Raw genomic sequence first — 15,659 nt, 5'->3', positions numbered from 1 at the left:
ATAATAGCATCTAAATCTTGATTCCTCTGTTTGTATCAGATGTAGCATATGTTAATTGAAATAAATTATTTCCATTAAAATAGGTGTGTAAATGACAATCATGTGAGGAAAATCACACTTTATTCTTCTGACATTTTATTCATCATATCTTTTTTTCACACTCTTTGTTCATCAGGTGTCCAAAACAAAGTGGTACATGACATATTGCATCTGTGTTTCTGTTCTGAGGCTGTTTTACTCTGGCACCAACATACACTTATTCTGGATTATCCTCCATTAAAGAAATAAATCAAGTACATTTCATATCTTTCTAAAATTAGCCAATAAACTCTCACATGCCTAAAGGAACTGAAATAAAACACATTTTATTACTGTACCGTCTATACGATTACACAGTGCATGATGAATCTTAAGTAAAAGACAGTGACTGTGCTGTAACCCTCTCAACATCACACCGATCAATGCTTTCCAATTAGCTGCACTCACAATACAAAGACTCATAAATGCTTTTCATTTTATACTCAAAATAATTACATTTCCAGAAACTAGTGAGAGAAAAAAAAAAATCAAGTTCATTTAGGATGTTACATTCAACGACGTGCCCGAGCCGATCGAGTTGGTTCAGGTGATGGCACTATTGCTGAAAGATACTTGCCTCTTCTGATGACATCACTCAAGTGCTGGCATGATGGCATCAAATCAGATGCGTCTGGTCGCCCTCGTCGGTCCAACTGGAATGCTTGCTGGAGATCCTGGCCCCTCCCCCTCCTCTCCAAGCGGGTCCCGAGGGGCTGAGGGTAGTTGGTTGGTTGGTTGTTGTTCCTAACGCATTTTATAGTCGTGGGAAATGGCCGCCTCACAGAGTTGACCTTTGAAGTCCAGCTCCAGGGTGAACTCCAAGTCCCGCTACGAAGCATGAAACAATAACCAAAGTTAATTAAGCAATGTCACATGAGAGGTGGTGATGTTGTTCTGAATATCATCACAGCTGTGATTTGGTCGTCGGCATGAGGCCGCAGATAATCACAGCCGTGCTGATATTCAGTACATCACCACCTCGAGTGTGATATTGCTTTTATCCAACAGTTATACAAGCAGCAAATAGTAGTAAACAGTTAGAATCAACAACAGATTATTTTTTGCTCCACTTACTCAACTAGCTCCATAACTTAACTGAAACTGGACTTTTGTTGCCAAGCAACCCAAACATTCTCCCGCACTCTGTCTCTACAGGGTTACCACAGATCAGTTGTTTTTTATCTTGTACATTTATCTGTTTGTTTTAATTTATCATCAGCCAGTGAAATAAGAGTCTGCTGTGTGATTCAGAGGAACCAGCTTGATCAATGTAGACAGACACTGTCTGCTGTAATGTTAATTAACATTATTCAGAACACCTGGCTGAGGCGGAGTGATACACAGAGTGAAAAGTCCCAGTGACTCATGGAATGCCTCTTGTCCAATCAGATGACTTGGTTGGAACTAACTGTTGTATAATGACAAATAAATATCAACTTTATTACGCTACTCTCATTTGAGAGCTGTAGGTACAAATAACTTTCAAAATAAAGCTTTGACATACCAAACATGAGACATGATGCATGGTCATAAATGAAACTACCCAACAGTACATACATATCTTAAAGTGCCGCTGCAACAATGTACAACATTAAAATGCTATTTAAATATTAATGCATCAGAAATAATCTCATAATATAATGGTTAGCAATATACTACCCTCAAGGTCCATTTATGCATAATGAGTACTTTTATTTTGAAACTTCATATATATATTTTTCTAACTTTCAAACAGGTAATTTCACTCAAAGTAACTGTGCAACACTTTGGGACAAAGCGTACATGCTTTCTGTTAGAGAGTTAGCTAAATATGGAGAGTGATACAAGTAACATGTCCAGAAGTAAATATGAAGCTATTGCTAGCCGCCTGTTAGCTAAGCTTAGCCCAAATACTGGAAACAGCAGGAAATTGTTAGCCTGCTTCTGTCTAAATGTAAAAAACTAATTCTCTACGGGCTATACTGTATTTCAAGGATTCATAAAGTCTATCTATCTACTCACACTACAGAGGAAAAAACTACTGTCTGGTACTGAACCCTACGTACAATGCAAACACTGCTAGCATAAATTGCTACATTTCCTGGACTCAAACAAGGCAGCTGTAATGTTCAGCAAAGCACATATTTGTTTTTCATTCAGTTAAAGCAGGTCAACGGTGTTTGGATGTGTGCTAAGTTTAGCAAATCTGAACCCTCAGCATGCTAACTAGCTGCTAGCTGTAGCCTTATCTCTAATAGACAGATATGAGGGAGGTGTTTGAATCTAAACAACATGGAATTTTGTGCCTATTTTCTACTTTACTTCTTACCACATTCTTCTCATTGGGCCGGACAGCAATACTGCCAAAGATCTCCTCTCCCTTCTTGACAGTTAAGTAGTCCTCTAAGTAAAACACTGTCTGCTTCCAGTGTGTGCTGGCGGCATCTGGAGCTAAAGGTAGAGGAAAAGAGGAGTGGAGGAAAGGAATATATTTAAATAAGCAAGAGAGGAACAGGACAAGAAACTAAGAAAAAGGTAAGGTTGTGGAGGTCAAAGAGGAAAGAAGGAAAAGAGGCCGGAACTAGGAGTTAAAATGACTGTGAAGAACTCTGCTCTGCTTCCTCGGGCATGTTAACTTGGAGGAAATTTAACAGCAGAGGAGCTGAAACTCCGTCACCCAGTGGGAGAAGCGCAGAGTCTGATAGGAGAGAAGTCCCTCAGTGATGCTCAGCCTCAGGTCCAACAGACTCAGCCAAACATAGAACCTCCTCTACACAATATTATGTAAGCATTGGATGCATGAATGCATTAACATAAGCTTACATAACAGCTTAGCTACCCTTTCTATAATAGGCGTACCAGAAGTGTTTGGCATTTCCATGGATGCAAACAACGAGTCGGGAAATGTTAACACCAGCAGAGTGTAGCCAAGAGCCACGACTCCGAAGTGCTTCTTTAAACGGACATGGATTTGTTTACAGCTCAAACAGGTTGCACTCTTTTCTAAAGGTTTGCACTTGACATATGAGGTTTAAAAGGATTGGCTTTATTTAGAATTTACTTATTGGATTTAGTTGCTCAGGTTTTTGGGATACATGCCGTTTGGATTTCTGCCTGAACAATTTTCAGTTTTCAGGGTGCAATCTTTTTTGATAAAACTTGAAAAAAAATGGGGACAATTACGCCTTCGCCATTCTACATTTGGACCACGCAACGCCAGCATAAAGCCGCCCCAGTGTGTGTTTTTACAAAGCGTTCCGGGCGTTGCGGAAGCAAAACGTGTGCGAGGTGTAAACAGCATGTGCTTCAGATACACACACACGGTGCAGTTCAGTGTTTACACAGACGCCGTTTCGAGGTGTAATAATCCCACCTTGATTTGGCAGAGTTTTTTAGGGGCTAACTAAAAGTCAAGTTGCCCCTTCTTCCCATGTAGTTATTCTTTGTACATGACTTAATGTATGGGGCTGCACGGTGTTACAGTGGTTATATGTTGTCTCACAGCTTGAGGGTTTGTGGTTCGACTCCCGGTTGGGGACACAATTTGTGTAGAGTTTGCATGTTCTTCCCGTGCATGTATGGGTTCCCTCTGGCTTCCTGCCACAGTCCAAAGACATGCTCGATAGGTTAATTGGTGACTCTAAAATTGCCCAAAGGTGTGAGCGTGAAAGGTTGACTGTCTCTATGTGTCAGCTGTGTGATTGACAGGCGATCAGCCCTGCCCCTGCGACCCTGATCAGGATAACTGGTATAGATAATGGATGGATGGCTTGACTAATGTACGTCTAGACAGTGTATTATAGATAGATAGACAAAAGATACCGTCTTGAAATATGGGTACACAGAAAATTCTAAGGTTTGCAAGTATTTATAGCATGAACAAATTACTCACCAGTGGAGAAACCAGTCTTTTTGTGACACTTGGTGAACTCGATGTTGAAGTAGGTGACCAGGGCGTGGACGTAATCGTTGCGCTGGATCTGCAGACAGAAGGCTGAGGTGAAGGACAGGTCCTCTGGCTTCACAGTGTAGATGTCTACTTCCTGGAAAAGAGATCAGGAGACTTGATTTTGTAAAGATGTTCAAATCGTCCCTGTGCTTTACCAATTCATGAAATACCATGTCAGAGTAAAACAAACACACGAACAAGTTGTCTCTCCCACTTGCTATCGCTCACACGCATGCAGTTCATGTATATGTCAACCCTTCTTTGATTATTCACCATCATTATTGTGCATGTGTGCGTGTGTGTGTGTGTGTGTGAAATCCCACAGGTTGAATCACGGCTGGCAAGCGGAGCCTTCTCACAGTACACATGCTGTGTGGGTGTCCTCCCTCTAGTCTACAAGGGAGGGAGGCTGAGTGTGTGTGTGAGCGAACAGTGTCTGTGTGTGCTTGTGTCTATATCAAGCACTGCCTTGTGAATATGGCCACAAATTTAAGTATCTTTTTTTGTCACATGGCAGGCTCTAAATTGGGTCCAAAATAGGCGAGGAGCAGGTGCGTCTGTGTGTTACATGAGCATGATTTTATATGTAAGAGGACGGGGAGATTTTTCACTGCAACCTGTTCATCCTACCCGGCCATGTGGCTTCAGCATGACAGATTGTGATTTAACACCTCTGTCCTTTCCAATGATACAAAGCCGGTATCATATACAGCAAATTGTAGGCGGAGGAAGAAAAAAAAAAAAAAGATCCCCAGAAGCGAGTTTGTAATTTTAGCGTGTTGGGAATGAGTGGCAGTTTGAATTACGACGGGGTGAAGTGTGTGTCACAGGGGAGAAGGGGTGAAAAATCCCTGAATACGTACGTATGTGAAAGAGATACAGACAGTGAGAATTAATCAGACCAGCATGACACTAACTAACCAGTAAGCTAACACATAAATCACCTTTTCGAGCACAAAAGGAGGAACACTGATGGAAAGGGCATTTCATTTCCACTGGTGTCTCGGAGCCTGTTCTAGTGTGACATCTTAGAGACAAAGAAGCCTCCTTTTTCCTGAAACTAGCGAAGCCTGACATTGCTTAAATCTGAGAATTTGACAGAGGATGAAATGTAAGAAGTGTGGCCAAAAAGGAAAGAGGAATGAAGATATAGGATACTCAAAATAGAGTAAAAAAGAAGGAACAGTGTAAGGAGAGAGAAAAAGCAAGGTTGAAGTGGAAAGGACTAACAAAAGAAGCTATCCATCTCCTTGAATGGGCTCATCCTCTTTATTTGTGAGTTAAAGAAAAGCATGGAGCCGCAGACTATTACATCTGTACAGAAACCTCTATTATGTAGCAGAAAATAGTCTCAGCCGACCGGGGATGTTCAGACGCTCTGAGATTGATAGCCGTCTCTGAGTTGATTCAGTTAGATGTAAAGAAAACGCCGATTTTTCAAGATCTAAAGCAATATGAAAGATGTTTTCTAAGGTATGTTCCCACTCCTTTATCATGACAACACAAGGATATAGACTAACCTTTAAGAGGCAGGCGTTAGTCACAACCTGCTTGGGATCCACCACATCCACCAGAGGCTCTTTGATGGCCACATTGCGAATGCAGCTCATGTCGAAGCCGTACACGTTCTCCCACCCTGTGCATACACAAGCATAAACATCTGAAACCATGTGAGAGCACGTGCGCGCAGCAGGTGACGTCTGGATTTCTACTTTCTGAGTTTTCTTACACCTGCAAAGCTCCGCTCTCTTTGTCCCTGCCAAACTGTCAGCAGAAAAAAAAAGTTAGCAGAGGAACTAAAACAAAGCACTTAACCCTGCCAGGAACAGTCCCGCACTCTCGCTGTCTATCTGTCTGTCCAATCCCTATGTAGAGAAAGACAAGCCCTCTTGAAAATAGACTCCTCCACCTCCTCCATCATGTCTGGCAGGCTTTTTTTTTTATTATTATAATTTAGGCTAAAAAAACGCACCAAGCAGGCTTTCCCACCTCCATTCCCTCTGTCCCTCCACTCCACCTTGCCTTGTCAGAGGGCCAAACAGCAAGTCTGAACGAGGAGAAGGTGGAACATGCCACCGACGCAGCGAGAAACTAAAAATACGAGCGGGAGGGTTTGGGTAGACTGCATTCTTTTGGGATTTATTTGGAAGTGGGAACTTTTTTCGTGAGATGTAATAGAACAAAGAAGGCCACCTATACAGTAAAAGTAAGCTCAGAAGAAGTTATTAAACTAGACTTAAAGTCAAAGTATGAATGGCAGTTTTAATATTGGTGCTTTTATCTTGATCACAATGTTAAGCTCAGCACTCCTGCTGTGAAAGATATTTGAACATGGAGAGCAAGTTTAGAGCAGAGCCAATGGCAGGCTAACGGCAGCTAACTGAGTTCAATACTTTAGTTCAAAGTTCAGTACGTAATGGGATGTTTTAAACATGGTTATGTTGTGGCTGGTTAATAGCTACTATTTTATTTGTTTATCAGTACAGCCCGCCATTTTAAGTAAAACCGTGTGCTTCCAGGTTTTTGTTAACCCTAGCATATCTTGCTTGGTAATTTAAGCTAACGTTAACTAGCTAGCTTATTTATTATTTTTGACCACTTCTACAAAAGGATTGGTTATCGTGTTGAAGAACTCAACTCAAGTCAGACCTGATGGCTCATTAAAAACTGTGACAAACCCATGACCTTTAATCACTGACTAACTCATTTCTCACAGTCTGCATTAATACATCACACCGAACAGATTTGTCACAACCTGGCATCCCAAATGTTGTCTTTATTAATGGCTAACAACTTGTCAGTAAAAACCTGAATTTGCTCTAATTAATATTTTTAAATTAATAAAAAACTCAAATAACTGTGTGTGTGCGTAAAATAGGTCCTTTATAGTGATAAACTAATGTAACTTAGCAGTTCTGCTCACCTCAATGGAGCATTTTAGCATCTTTTAGCTTGTTATTTAGTTTTTAATGCACACATAATATATTATTTTAACTTTTCTTGCTTTAGTCTATCAGACAAAGGCAGCTGTTTTAACCAGAAGCTCCTATAAACCCCCTGAGTGCTACCTAGCTAGCAACAAATGGCAGACAGACAAGTTTAGCAACTAGCTAGTGAACATAGCAGATAATTTAGCGGCTAGCTAGGGCTTCCCTCAGGAGCTGGTGGAGACAAAAACAGAGCTAAACTGGGATAACAATTAGCAGATGGATAGAAACCTAACCTTATAATAAATGTTAATGTTACTCCATGTCTTCTTTCATTATAAATAAGCTATTGTTAGCTAACTGTTTGTATCACCATCAAAGACGCTAATCAGTCAGTTGGCTAGTTTATCTAATTAATAATTTTACATTAAAAGTGGATCAACTTGTCCTAGTTTTAGCATTTTTTGCGTGTTTTGGTTTTACTGCCCACGTAATTTATTCTAACTTTTCTCGCTTCTCTCATCCGCTGCTTTTAGCTAAAGGCTCTTATAAACCCCCTGAATGCTACCTAGCTAGCACCAAATGGCAGACAGACAAAGTTAGCAACTGAAAATATAGCAGATCATTTAGCAGCTAGCTGAGTCTTACATTTCCCTCAGGAGTTGGTAAGACAAAAATAGAGGTAGGAGATTAAATATTGGACTAACAGTCAGCAGGTGGACAGAAGCATAACCTTAAAATAAATGTTAATGTTGCTTCTCTCAGTGTAAATAGGCTATTGTTTGCTAACTATCAACTTCATAAGATGATAATTAGTCAGTTGGCTAGTTTCACTGTCCCCAATTGACCAAAAATGCTGATTAATGCAAGTTTAATAAAACCTGTTAACAATATAAATAATATAAATCTTTTAGCTTCAGCTTTTATAAAGAAAACCTTGCTAGAAAGTGTAACCATACTGCCTTCCCTTCATCTGCACAGTGGTCATTAATAATGCACTGCATAGCTGAGCTGAAAGGGAGACAGAGGCAGAAGACAGGAATGACTTAGCAAAAGCGTGCAAGGAAAAGCTAACAAATCTTCCATAATTACTCACAATGAATCTTGAAGTCCTTGTACTGTCTGTCCTCAATGGCCACCACATAGAGAGCTGCTCTGTCAGGGAACATCAGGCCGCCAGGTTTCTGAAACGAGAACAGCTTCAGGAGTCATTGCACACACACACAAATGCCATCCATCATCTTTATTGTTCACACACCTGGCATGTAATATAAGATCACATGTGCCGAGTTTAAAGCCTGCAGGCAGCTACTGAGGTTGGAAACCGAATCACTCGTGTATGACCTCAGAATTTGTGCAGCAGACACACGCATGCAAGCGTACGGTAAATCCTCTACTTCATCACTGTCTGGTGTGTTTATGTGTCAAAACCCTGGCTGCAAAGACACAAAGTCCAGCCCTCCCAAAGCCCCCAGCAGCACCATCATACCAGCCACTTGTCCCTGGCGAAGATGACGGTGTTCAGCATGGACTCATAGAAGAGGCAATAGCCCATCCACTCTGAGATGATAATGTCCACCTTCTCCACTGGCAGCTCCACCTCCTCCACCTTGCCCTTGAAGATGGTAATGACTGCAGTGTAGAGAGCCACAGAACAGCAGGCGACAAATTACTTCACGGCATCTTCATCACATTAATGCAAATCGGACACTGACTCTATTCTCGGATGACATTGTTTTTATGCTTCGGGATGGCTGCAAATTAGTACATCTTAATAACCTCGCTCATGGCATGCCTCAGTGTTTTTCTGCATGAATTTGGTTTGTCTTGTTTTCTGTTTTCCTTTCAGGCCCCTTTGACTTGTGATATGGATAACAAGAAATATTGGACAGGAAAACACAGGGTATGTCCTTTCAAAATAAAATATATAATTAGTGTGCAGGTTTTTTTTTTGAACTAACTCACTCTTAAAGTAACAATCTTGAAGATTTTCATTTAAATAAATGTCTGTTAAGTCACGATTTATCGCGAATGAAATGATGATTGAGCCTATGGCCCACTGATGAAAGCCTTTGCATTTGCAGTATTACAGACTGGGTGTCTGTGGCGACTTTCACAGAAAAAATCACAAGCGGCGCCCAGTTAGTGACGCGTTTTCCATCACCCAGCAGTGGTTGGTCTGCCAGAGAGGGTAGGCGGAGCTAAGCAGCTGCTCTGGTCTCCGCAAGTGTTGCGAGTAACAGTAATCTACTATGGCTGAACAAACAAAGAAAAGATCCAATTGGACGCTCAGATGAAGGCAAACAGTCTGAAAAGGAAAGCGACCGTCAGTGAGGAAAATCAAGAGTTACAACCGGAGCCAACCGTGGACGTCACACACTGTTGCAACACTGTCTGGAGTTCGCAGAAAAGTGCTCCGGCAATTAACGTTTATCGCCATAGGTGCTGCCAAAGAGAATGAAACTGAGCTCTTCGAGATTAAACCTTTAACCCCAAACACCTTAAAGTTGCAGTTGTAGCATTTAGCTAATGCAATTAAGGGTAATGTTACTGTGTTTTCTACTTTATTCCGAATTAATAACTAGTATCAAAGTTGGGGTGTCATTATTTGCAGCCAATGGTACAGTAATACACTAAAAGAGCAACATTTGGTTTTAACTCTTATACACTTAATTAGACCATCAGTTTTCCATATAATTATATAGATGAGTCAAAATAAAACCTATAATTAAATATGCAGGCTGTGAAACCCTCCATCTGTTGCCACTGATCCATCTGTGAAGTTTAGGTTGGCATGTTACAATCGGCACCAGTTAGGGAATTCTGATTGATGGCAGAGATTACGGTTATTTGACATCAAGAGGCGAGCTGCCAGTTAACCATCAGAACTGTGACTAATATTGTCGGGTGTGACGGTAATGATGGAGATATGCAGATTTTTCACGCCACTTCTAATCCAGATGTCATCGCACAGTTCTGCATTCAGACGGATCGATCTAAGATGCTCAGCAGTGCTGGAAAAATACTTCAACGTACCATTGTGTAGGTGATTTGACTTGATGATCTTCTCTGAATATTCGGATATACTCGAACATTCAATCTGCGGGAACAAAGACAGATTGAGACACTTTAAAAAATATCATTATATCCTTGTCAAGGGAGGTGACCGGGAATGTTGTTAGCTGCCATTTTCCCCTCTCCATATATAGAAGGGCAACCTTTGGGGTAATATCGCAAGGACAAATTTAATCAAATGCCGCTAATCCATCTACGCAGTAATGTCCCTGATGGCTCATCTCAGACCCTGCACAGCAAGAAAACACATACATCATTTTGCTCTCCCATCCATAAGTGTAATACAGTATATGAATCATACATAACTGTGGGAGACACTGCCGCTAATGTATAACCTGTGACTTTCAGGGAGCCAGATGTCTCTTATTGCTTCGGTGTGTAAGATTGTTTGAAGGAGATTAACAATTTCTGGCAGGAACACAAGAAACTTGCCCTTAAGAGGACATTTTTTAAAAGGCACTGTGTGTGTGCGCATGGTTGAGGGAAGGAGAAGGCATGGATGGAAGATAATATGACAGCAGAGCCAGATATTATATCAGTTTTGACTTAGAAATGGAGTGCGGCGGTTCTCTTAGAAGAAAGCAGGGATGATACGATTGAATACTGTGGAGTATTTGTTCGAGGACAAAGGATGTCTCTATCTGCCTCACCCCATACACGTGTTTGGCTCCGGCATTAGCAGCAAACATAGAGAGGATGCCCGTGCCACTTCCAACATCCAGGACGATTTTGTCTTTGAACACATGCTTGTTGTGGTACATGGCGTTCCTGTAGGTCAGCGTCCGTACCTCGTCTTTCAGCATCTCCTGTTTAACATAGACAGAATAACTAGTCCATAGCTGCGATAGATTTTTGTAGAATAACTTGAGTTGATTCATGGAAAAGCTCTAAGGAATACATAATACATATAATGTTACATAATGAACATACAAATAAGTATACAAAATGTTAAAAGCAGGCCTATTTCCTCAGCATGTGTGCATACATTTTATATAATGTATAATGCGGCAGATAAGGCAGTATTTAGGCCAAAAGCCTCGGTGACAGTGGCAGGAGCTTCTTGAAATAGACAGGAGTACAACACAAAACCTTTGGGGACCACCGGGTATCCATATCCCCGAGCCCATTCACACATCCCACTTTCCGTCTTTCTTTCCTTTTTTGCACTTCTTTAATCAGGACACTCTCTTTGTCTGCGAGTGCACAAAAACCTGACCCACATGCTAAATATGGACACTATTTAAAGAGGTCTATATGTCCCCAAACTTTTCCGCTATCGCTCCTTTGCAGATCAAGGTCATTAGCTAGGGTAGAGCTCTAAAAGCTTGGTTAGCAGTTCACAGTAGATGAGTGTGAAAGACAGACCCCACAAGACTTCTCAGACATCACGCTCAGGTTTGGAAGCTAAATTGCTTTTATGATATCCTACAAATGTGTTGCAGATGTGCAAATACTTTAAACATTGGGGATCAAAGACATTATTTAAGCATTTTCTTATTTCTTTCTGATTGATTGGCAACAGAAAAGACAAAGGATAGTGAAAATCTTGATGGACGTCAGGCCATATTCTGAGGTAAAACACCACTGCTCATTAGCTAACGTTAGAAAACAGCTAACATTAGCATTCACTCATGTCCTAGCTAACATATCAGTTTAATTATGTTATAAGATACAATAGGAAAGTTGTAAATTACTAGCTAATGGTAACGGTAGCCAGCAAACAGAAGGTTAGCAGTAATGTTAGCTTGGAAGTGGCTAACGGTAGCTAATGACTTACTGAATATTGTGTTTCAACTTGAAATATTCACCATCATCCCTTCAGATTTTAACTATCAACTGTATTTTTAGTTGCTGATCAATCCAGGGGCGTGAAATGAAGACAATTTTTTATGTTTATATGATTAGCCACCTGAAACACAGCAGTACAGAGAAAGTAACAGAGAAAAATGGCCGCCATGGGAACGTGGTGAATTTGATTACATTTTGATGTTACAATAAAGTAGAAGCTTCACATTTTAAGCTACCAAGAGGTCCTTGGTTTTCATACTTTATTCAATTTGTGTCCACTCCAGATGACTCCTATTACCTTGTATTTTTACTTAGCCTGATATTAGTGACTTAACTTGCCTTTATTACTTTACAATTCTTTTAAGATCCAGTGAACTGGCAATTTTCAAACCAAGTGTCCTAATGCAATACTTTCTTAAATATGGATAAAACATCACATATGCCAGAAAAAAGATTTGGATTACTCCCAAATTCTATACCTCTATTTTAATCAAAATGTGTTGGTGTTTAATCAACCATGCTTTTTGACATTTCCTGCTGAAAGAAAGCCAGACTAACAGAGTTGAAACCCCCTGTGAAGGAGCATCAGGTTAGAAAGAACAGCAATCATCTGGTGTCATTCTTTTTACCCCAGCCTGACATGCCTACCTCGTGGATGCCAAAGTGGGCATAAGAGTCAAAGTAGTAGTCTCGTGATGTCATTTCCTCCGGGCTGATGAACTTTGATATCTTGCCTCGACCAGGACAGGTGGCCAGGCCCGCTACATGAGGCGTATGGGGGATGCAGGGCACATGGTGGGTAGTAGGCACAGGTTTAGGCAGTGGGGAGGGCTGGGCTGACTGAGAGAGGGGGGACGTGACAGGCTGTTGCCGCTGCTAAGGAGGAATAGGAAAGAAATGTGTGGGAGTTGATTCGGGATCTATAATTTATAGACAACAATGGATTATTTGTGGAATGTGTTTAAATCATTTACGGATTTATGGAAGCAGAGTCAACGTACTGCAAGCTTTATAAGCAGAGAAAAAAAATCATATAACATACAGTCTTAACCATTACTTAGACAGGAGACTCAGTGAAGAGCCGGCGAAAGATGCAGGTTCCGTTTCAGCACCAAGGACAGCGGACATAGCCACGTCCAATACGTGCATCCAGAGCTGATCATTTAACCTTATCATAAATCTTCTACATTCATTATGACTATTATTGCAAATACAGTGGCTTACACAGATCCCCCGAAACATCTGCAGAACACTGGGAGATGCACTTTCCTATGCTTGCACGCCACCATAGTGTAAGAATGATTCTAATTATCGCTGCGATATTGATAAGAAAAAGAAAGATGTACACAAAGCCTAATATTCAAGTCAAGAATGCTGTCCCCATAAAAATACCCATAAACAGAGTGTCCCGGTCCGGGTATAACCGGGAACAGGACACCACAAGGTCCCTACCTCCGAGCTGTCCGCCTCCGCCATCTTCCGCCGTAGCAGCAAACAACGCGACGAATGCCTCAGTCCCATGAGAGCCGACGAGATTTAAGCTACAACTCTTTTAAGTGTACGGAGGGTCTAAATTCTCAACAGAAACCTGTTAGAAATAAAAATTAAGCCACCGAATACATGGCTGAACTACATATAAAGATACAAGTCATAGTAAGCAACGTGAAGGTATCACAGTATAAACCATATTAAATCCATTCCCCGTGAAAAGTTGTTAAATTGATGTGCGCGAGATGAAACGTACAGAAATCCATACTGTAAATGTGAAACAGGTTGTTTTAGTGGGAGGACTCAGGATGGCAGATCCGGTTATTGGCTGGAGAGACTCTGCTGCGACTGAAAGGTTGCAGGTTTGATCCCAGCAGGAGTCAGTGGGTCCATGAACACTCGCGCGCCCCGTTTAGTTGTCCTCGTGCAAATTATTGAAGCCATACCTGCTCGCTCATTTTAGATATCTGAAGGAGGGTGTCCGAGAAAATGTTTAGTTTCACTCACGACAAAAAAAGGCACTTGACACAAAACCCCACAGCAGAAAAGGCATCTTCTCTTCTAACACTCGCAGGCTATTGAAGTCCCACAATTCTGTCTTCGCGCGAGCTGCGAAAAGTCCTTTGAAAAATCCCGATAGGTTTCCCAGAGAGAGAAAGTTCAAGCGAATTCAAACTGTGAGTGCACACTGCTGGTACATTCGAGCACCTTGGTTGAGAGAAATGAGTCGTGACAAAAGTATTCTAATAACAGTCACCATGAGGAAAAAAAAGGAATAAATCTGTTCCTCCCATAGACAGATGCCTCCTCACACCAGACTTTCCCCACAGAAGCAGCAGCTCTACAGCAACCAAATGCAACCAATGAGCTCCTCAGACGCTCGCTTATATAACATAGGTGTTTTAAGTGTTTGGAAAAATAGACAATAGGCCTATATTAACTTTGTCCATGTGCTCATTTATATTCTCAGACTACGCCTAAATATACTGTAGTACAGGGGATGACATTTACAAGTTTCAGTAGCCCGTTAATGCCCATTTCCGGTGACACATTATTAATGCAGGCTAATGAAACGTTATGCAGTCACAGGTGTGCAGTTTTAGCTAGCTCTTCAGTGGCCTTCGAGTTCCACTCAGCCAATCAGAACCGAGGCTCGTGTGTTCGAAAATCATCTAGAGACTGTTAAAAACCAATGAAATTCTCAGTCAACATTTTTAATTAATGTCATAGTTAACATATTACTAAACAGGAGTTAATATGTTCACCTTTTTTGTCCTACGGAAACAGGAAAACAGGAAGGAGACATCTCTGAAAATAAACCATTAAGGGGTCGGTACATTAAAAATAAATATCTTAGGGGCGCTGTTTGGCTCGGTCGGTGGAGCAGGCGCCCCATGTACAGAGGCCACAGTCCTCGTCGCACTGATCGCAGGCTCGACTCCCGGTCTGCCGATCATTTGTGCATGTCGTCCCCCACTCTCTACTCCCAACATTTCCTGTCTATCTTCAGCTGTCCTATAAAAATAAAGCCAAAAGGCCAAAAAAAAAATCTTAAAATAAATAAATAAATAAATAAATATCTTAAAAAAAAACATAAGCAAAATAACACTTCAGTCTGCAATTAAATAAGTTCTAAAAGAAAATACTATACACCTACATGGGTATGTAGAACAATATGTAGGATAGGTATATAAACTCTGTTATCCATCCATATTAATAGGGAAAATGTCATTGTTTTGCCTACTTTGTTTAAAAGAAGTGTGGATTCTAACTGTACAATTTTTATAGCAAAATAAACCATAAGAAAGTAACAGATAGTAGTAATTTAAGTACGTTAAGTCAAGTATTGGACTGTTTGATAGAATATGTGTAGTCCCCTTAATTTGGGGCTTTTTTCCCCTTCTACATTTAAGTTGCTGTATTTGACTTTTTTATCCTCAACATTTATATATTCGATTACAATTGTATGTATATTATATATTACCTTCCACTGCAACCAACTCCAACATTGAGGTGCCACTTATTGATTAATGCAATGATGATAATCTCAAGAAAGAAACGTTTACTTGTGACCCAATTTTATACAAAAAAAAAAAATCTATTTGTAAGAGTATGCTTCCCTTTCCTCATCCCAATCAGTGAAGTCACAGCATGGTGCTTTTCAGTGACCCCTTGAGGCAAAACGCCTACTGTGTCATCACTGATTGTGTTGTACAACATGCTTGCACTATAAATCTTTTAAGAGCACTATGATTGGTCATTTGACCAGTTTTTCCGATACTCACTGCCCTCGTAGAGCCCATTCAATCAAACTTGACATTAAACTTATGTAGGGCTGTCACTATTTTTAAATGTTCTACCTGATTACATAGCTG

The 15,659-nt window shown here is 40.8% G+C and overlaps 1 protein-coding gene across 1 annotated transcript; it reads right to left on the bottom strand.

Annotated features, from left to right (window-relative positions):
- Positions 1 to 103: 103 nt before the first annotated feature.
- On the bottom strand, positions 104 to 13,998 carry prmt8b (protein arginine methyltransferase 8b). Its single transcript, XM_069671452.1, has 10 exons — positions 13,249 to 13,998; positions 12,445 to 12,672; positions 10,659 to 10,814; positions 9,970 to 10,033; positions 8,423 to 8,565; positions 8,030 to 8,117; positions 5,527 to 5,642; positions 3,950 to 4,100; positions 2,387 to 2,508; positions 104 to 906 (listed from the first exon to the last, which is right to left on the bottom strand). Exons 1-10 carry the CDS (start codon positions 13,315 to 13,317, stop codon positions 823 to 825), a joined length of 1,221 nt encoding a protein of 406 aa, XP_069527553.1. The 5' UTR covers positions 13,318 to 13,998; the 3' UTR covers positions 104 to 822.
- Positions 13,999 to 15,659: the final 1,661 nt, after the last annotated feature.

Source organism: Semicossyphus pulcher, unplaced genomic scaffold (assembly GCF_022749685.1).
Source record: "Semicossyphus pulcher isolate SPU_LCO1_2020_fin unplaced genomic scaffold, fSemPul1.0.p SCAF_20, whole genome shotgun sequence".
Classification (NCBI taxonomy): domain Eukaryota; kingdom Metazoa; phylum Chordata; class Actinopteri; order Labriformes; family Labridae; genus Semicossyphus; species Semicossyphus pulcher.
This window is presented reverse-complemented; position numbering and strand designations above follow the sequence as displayed.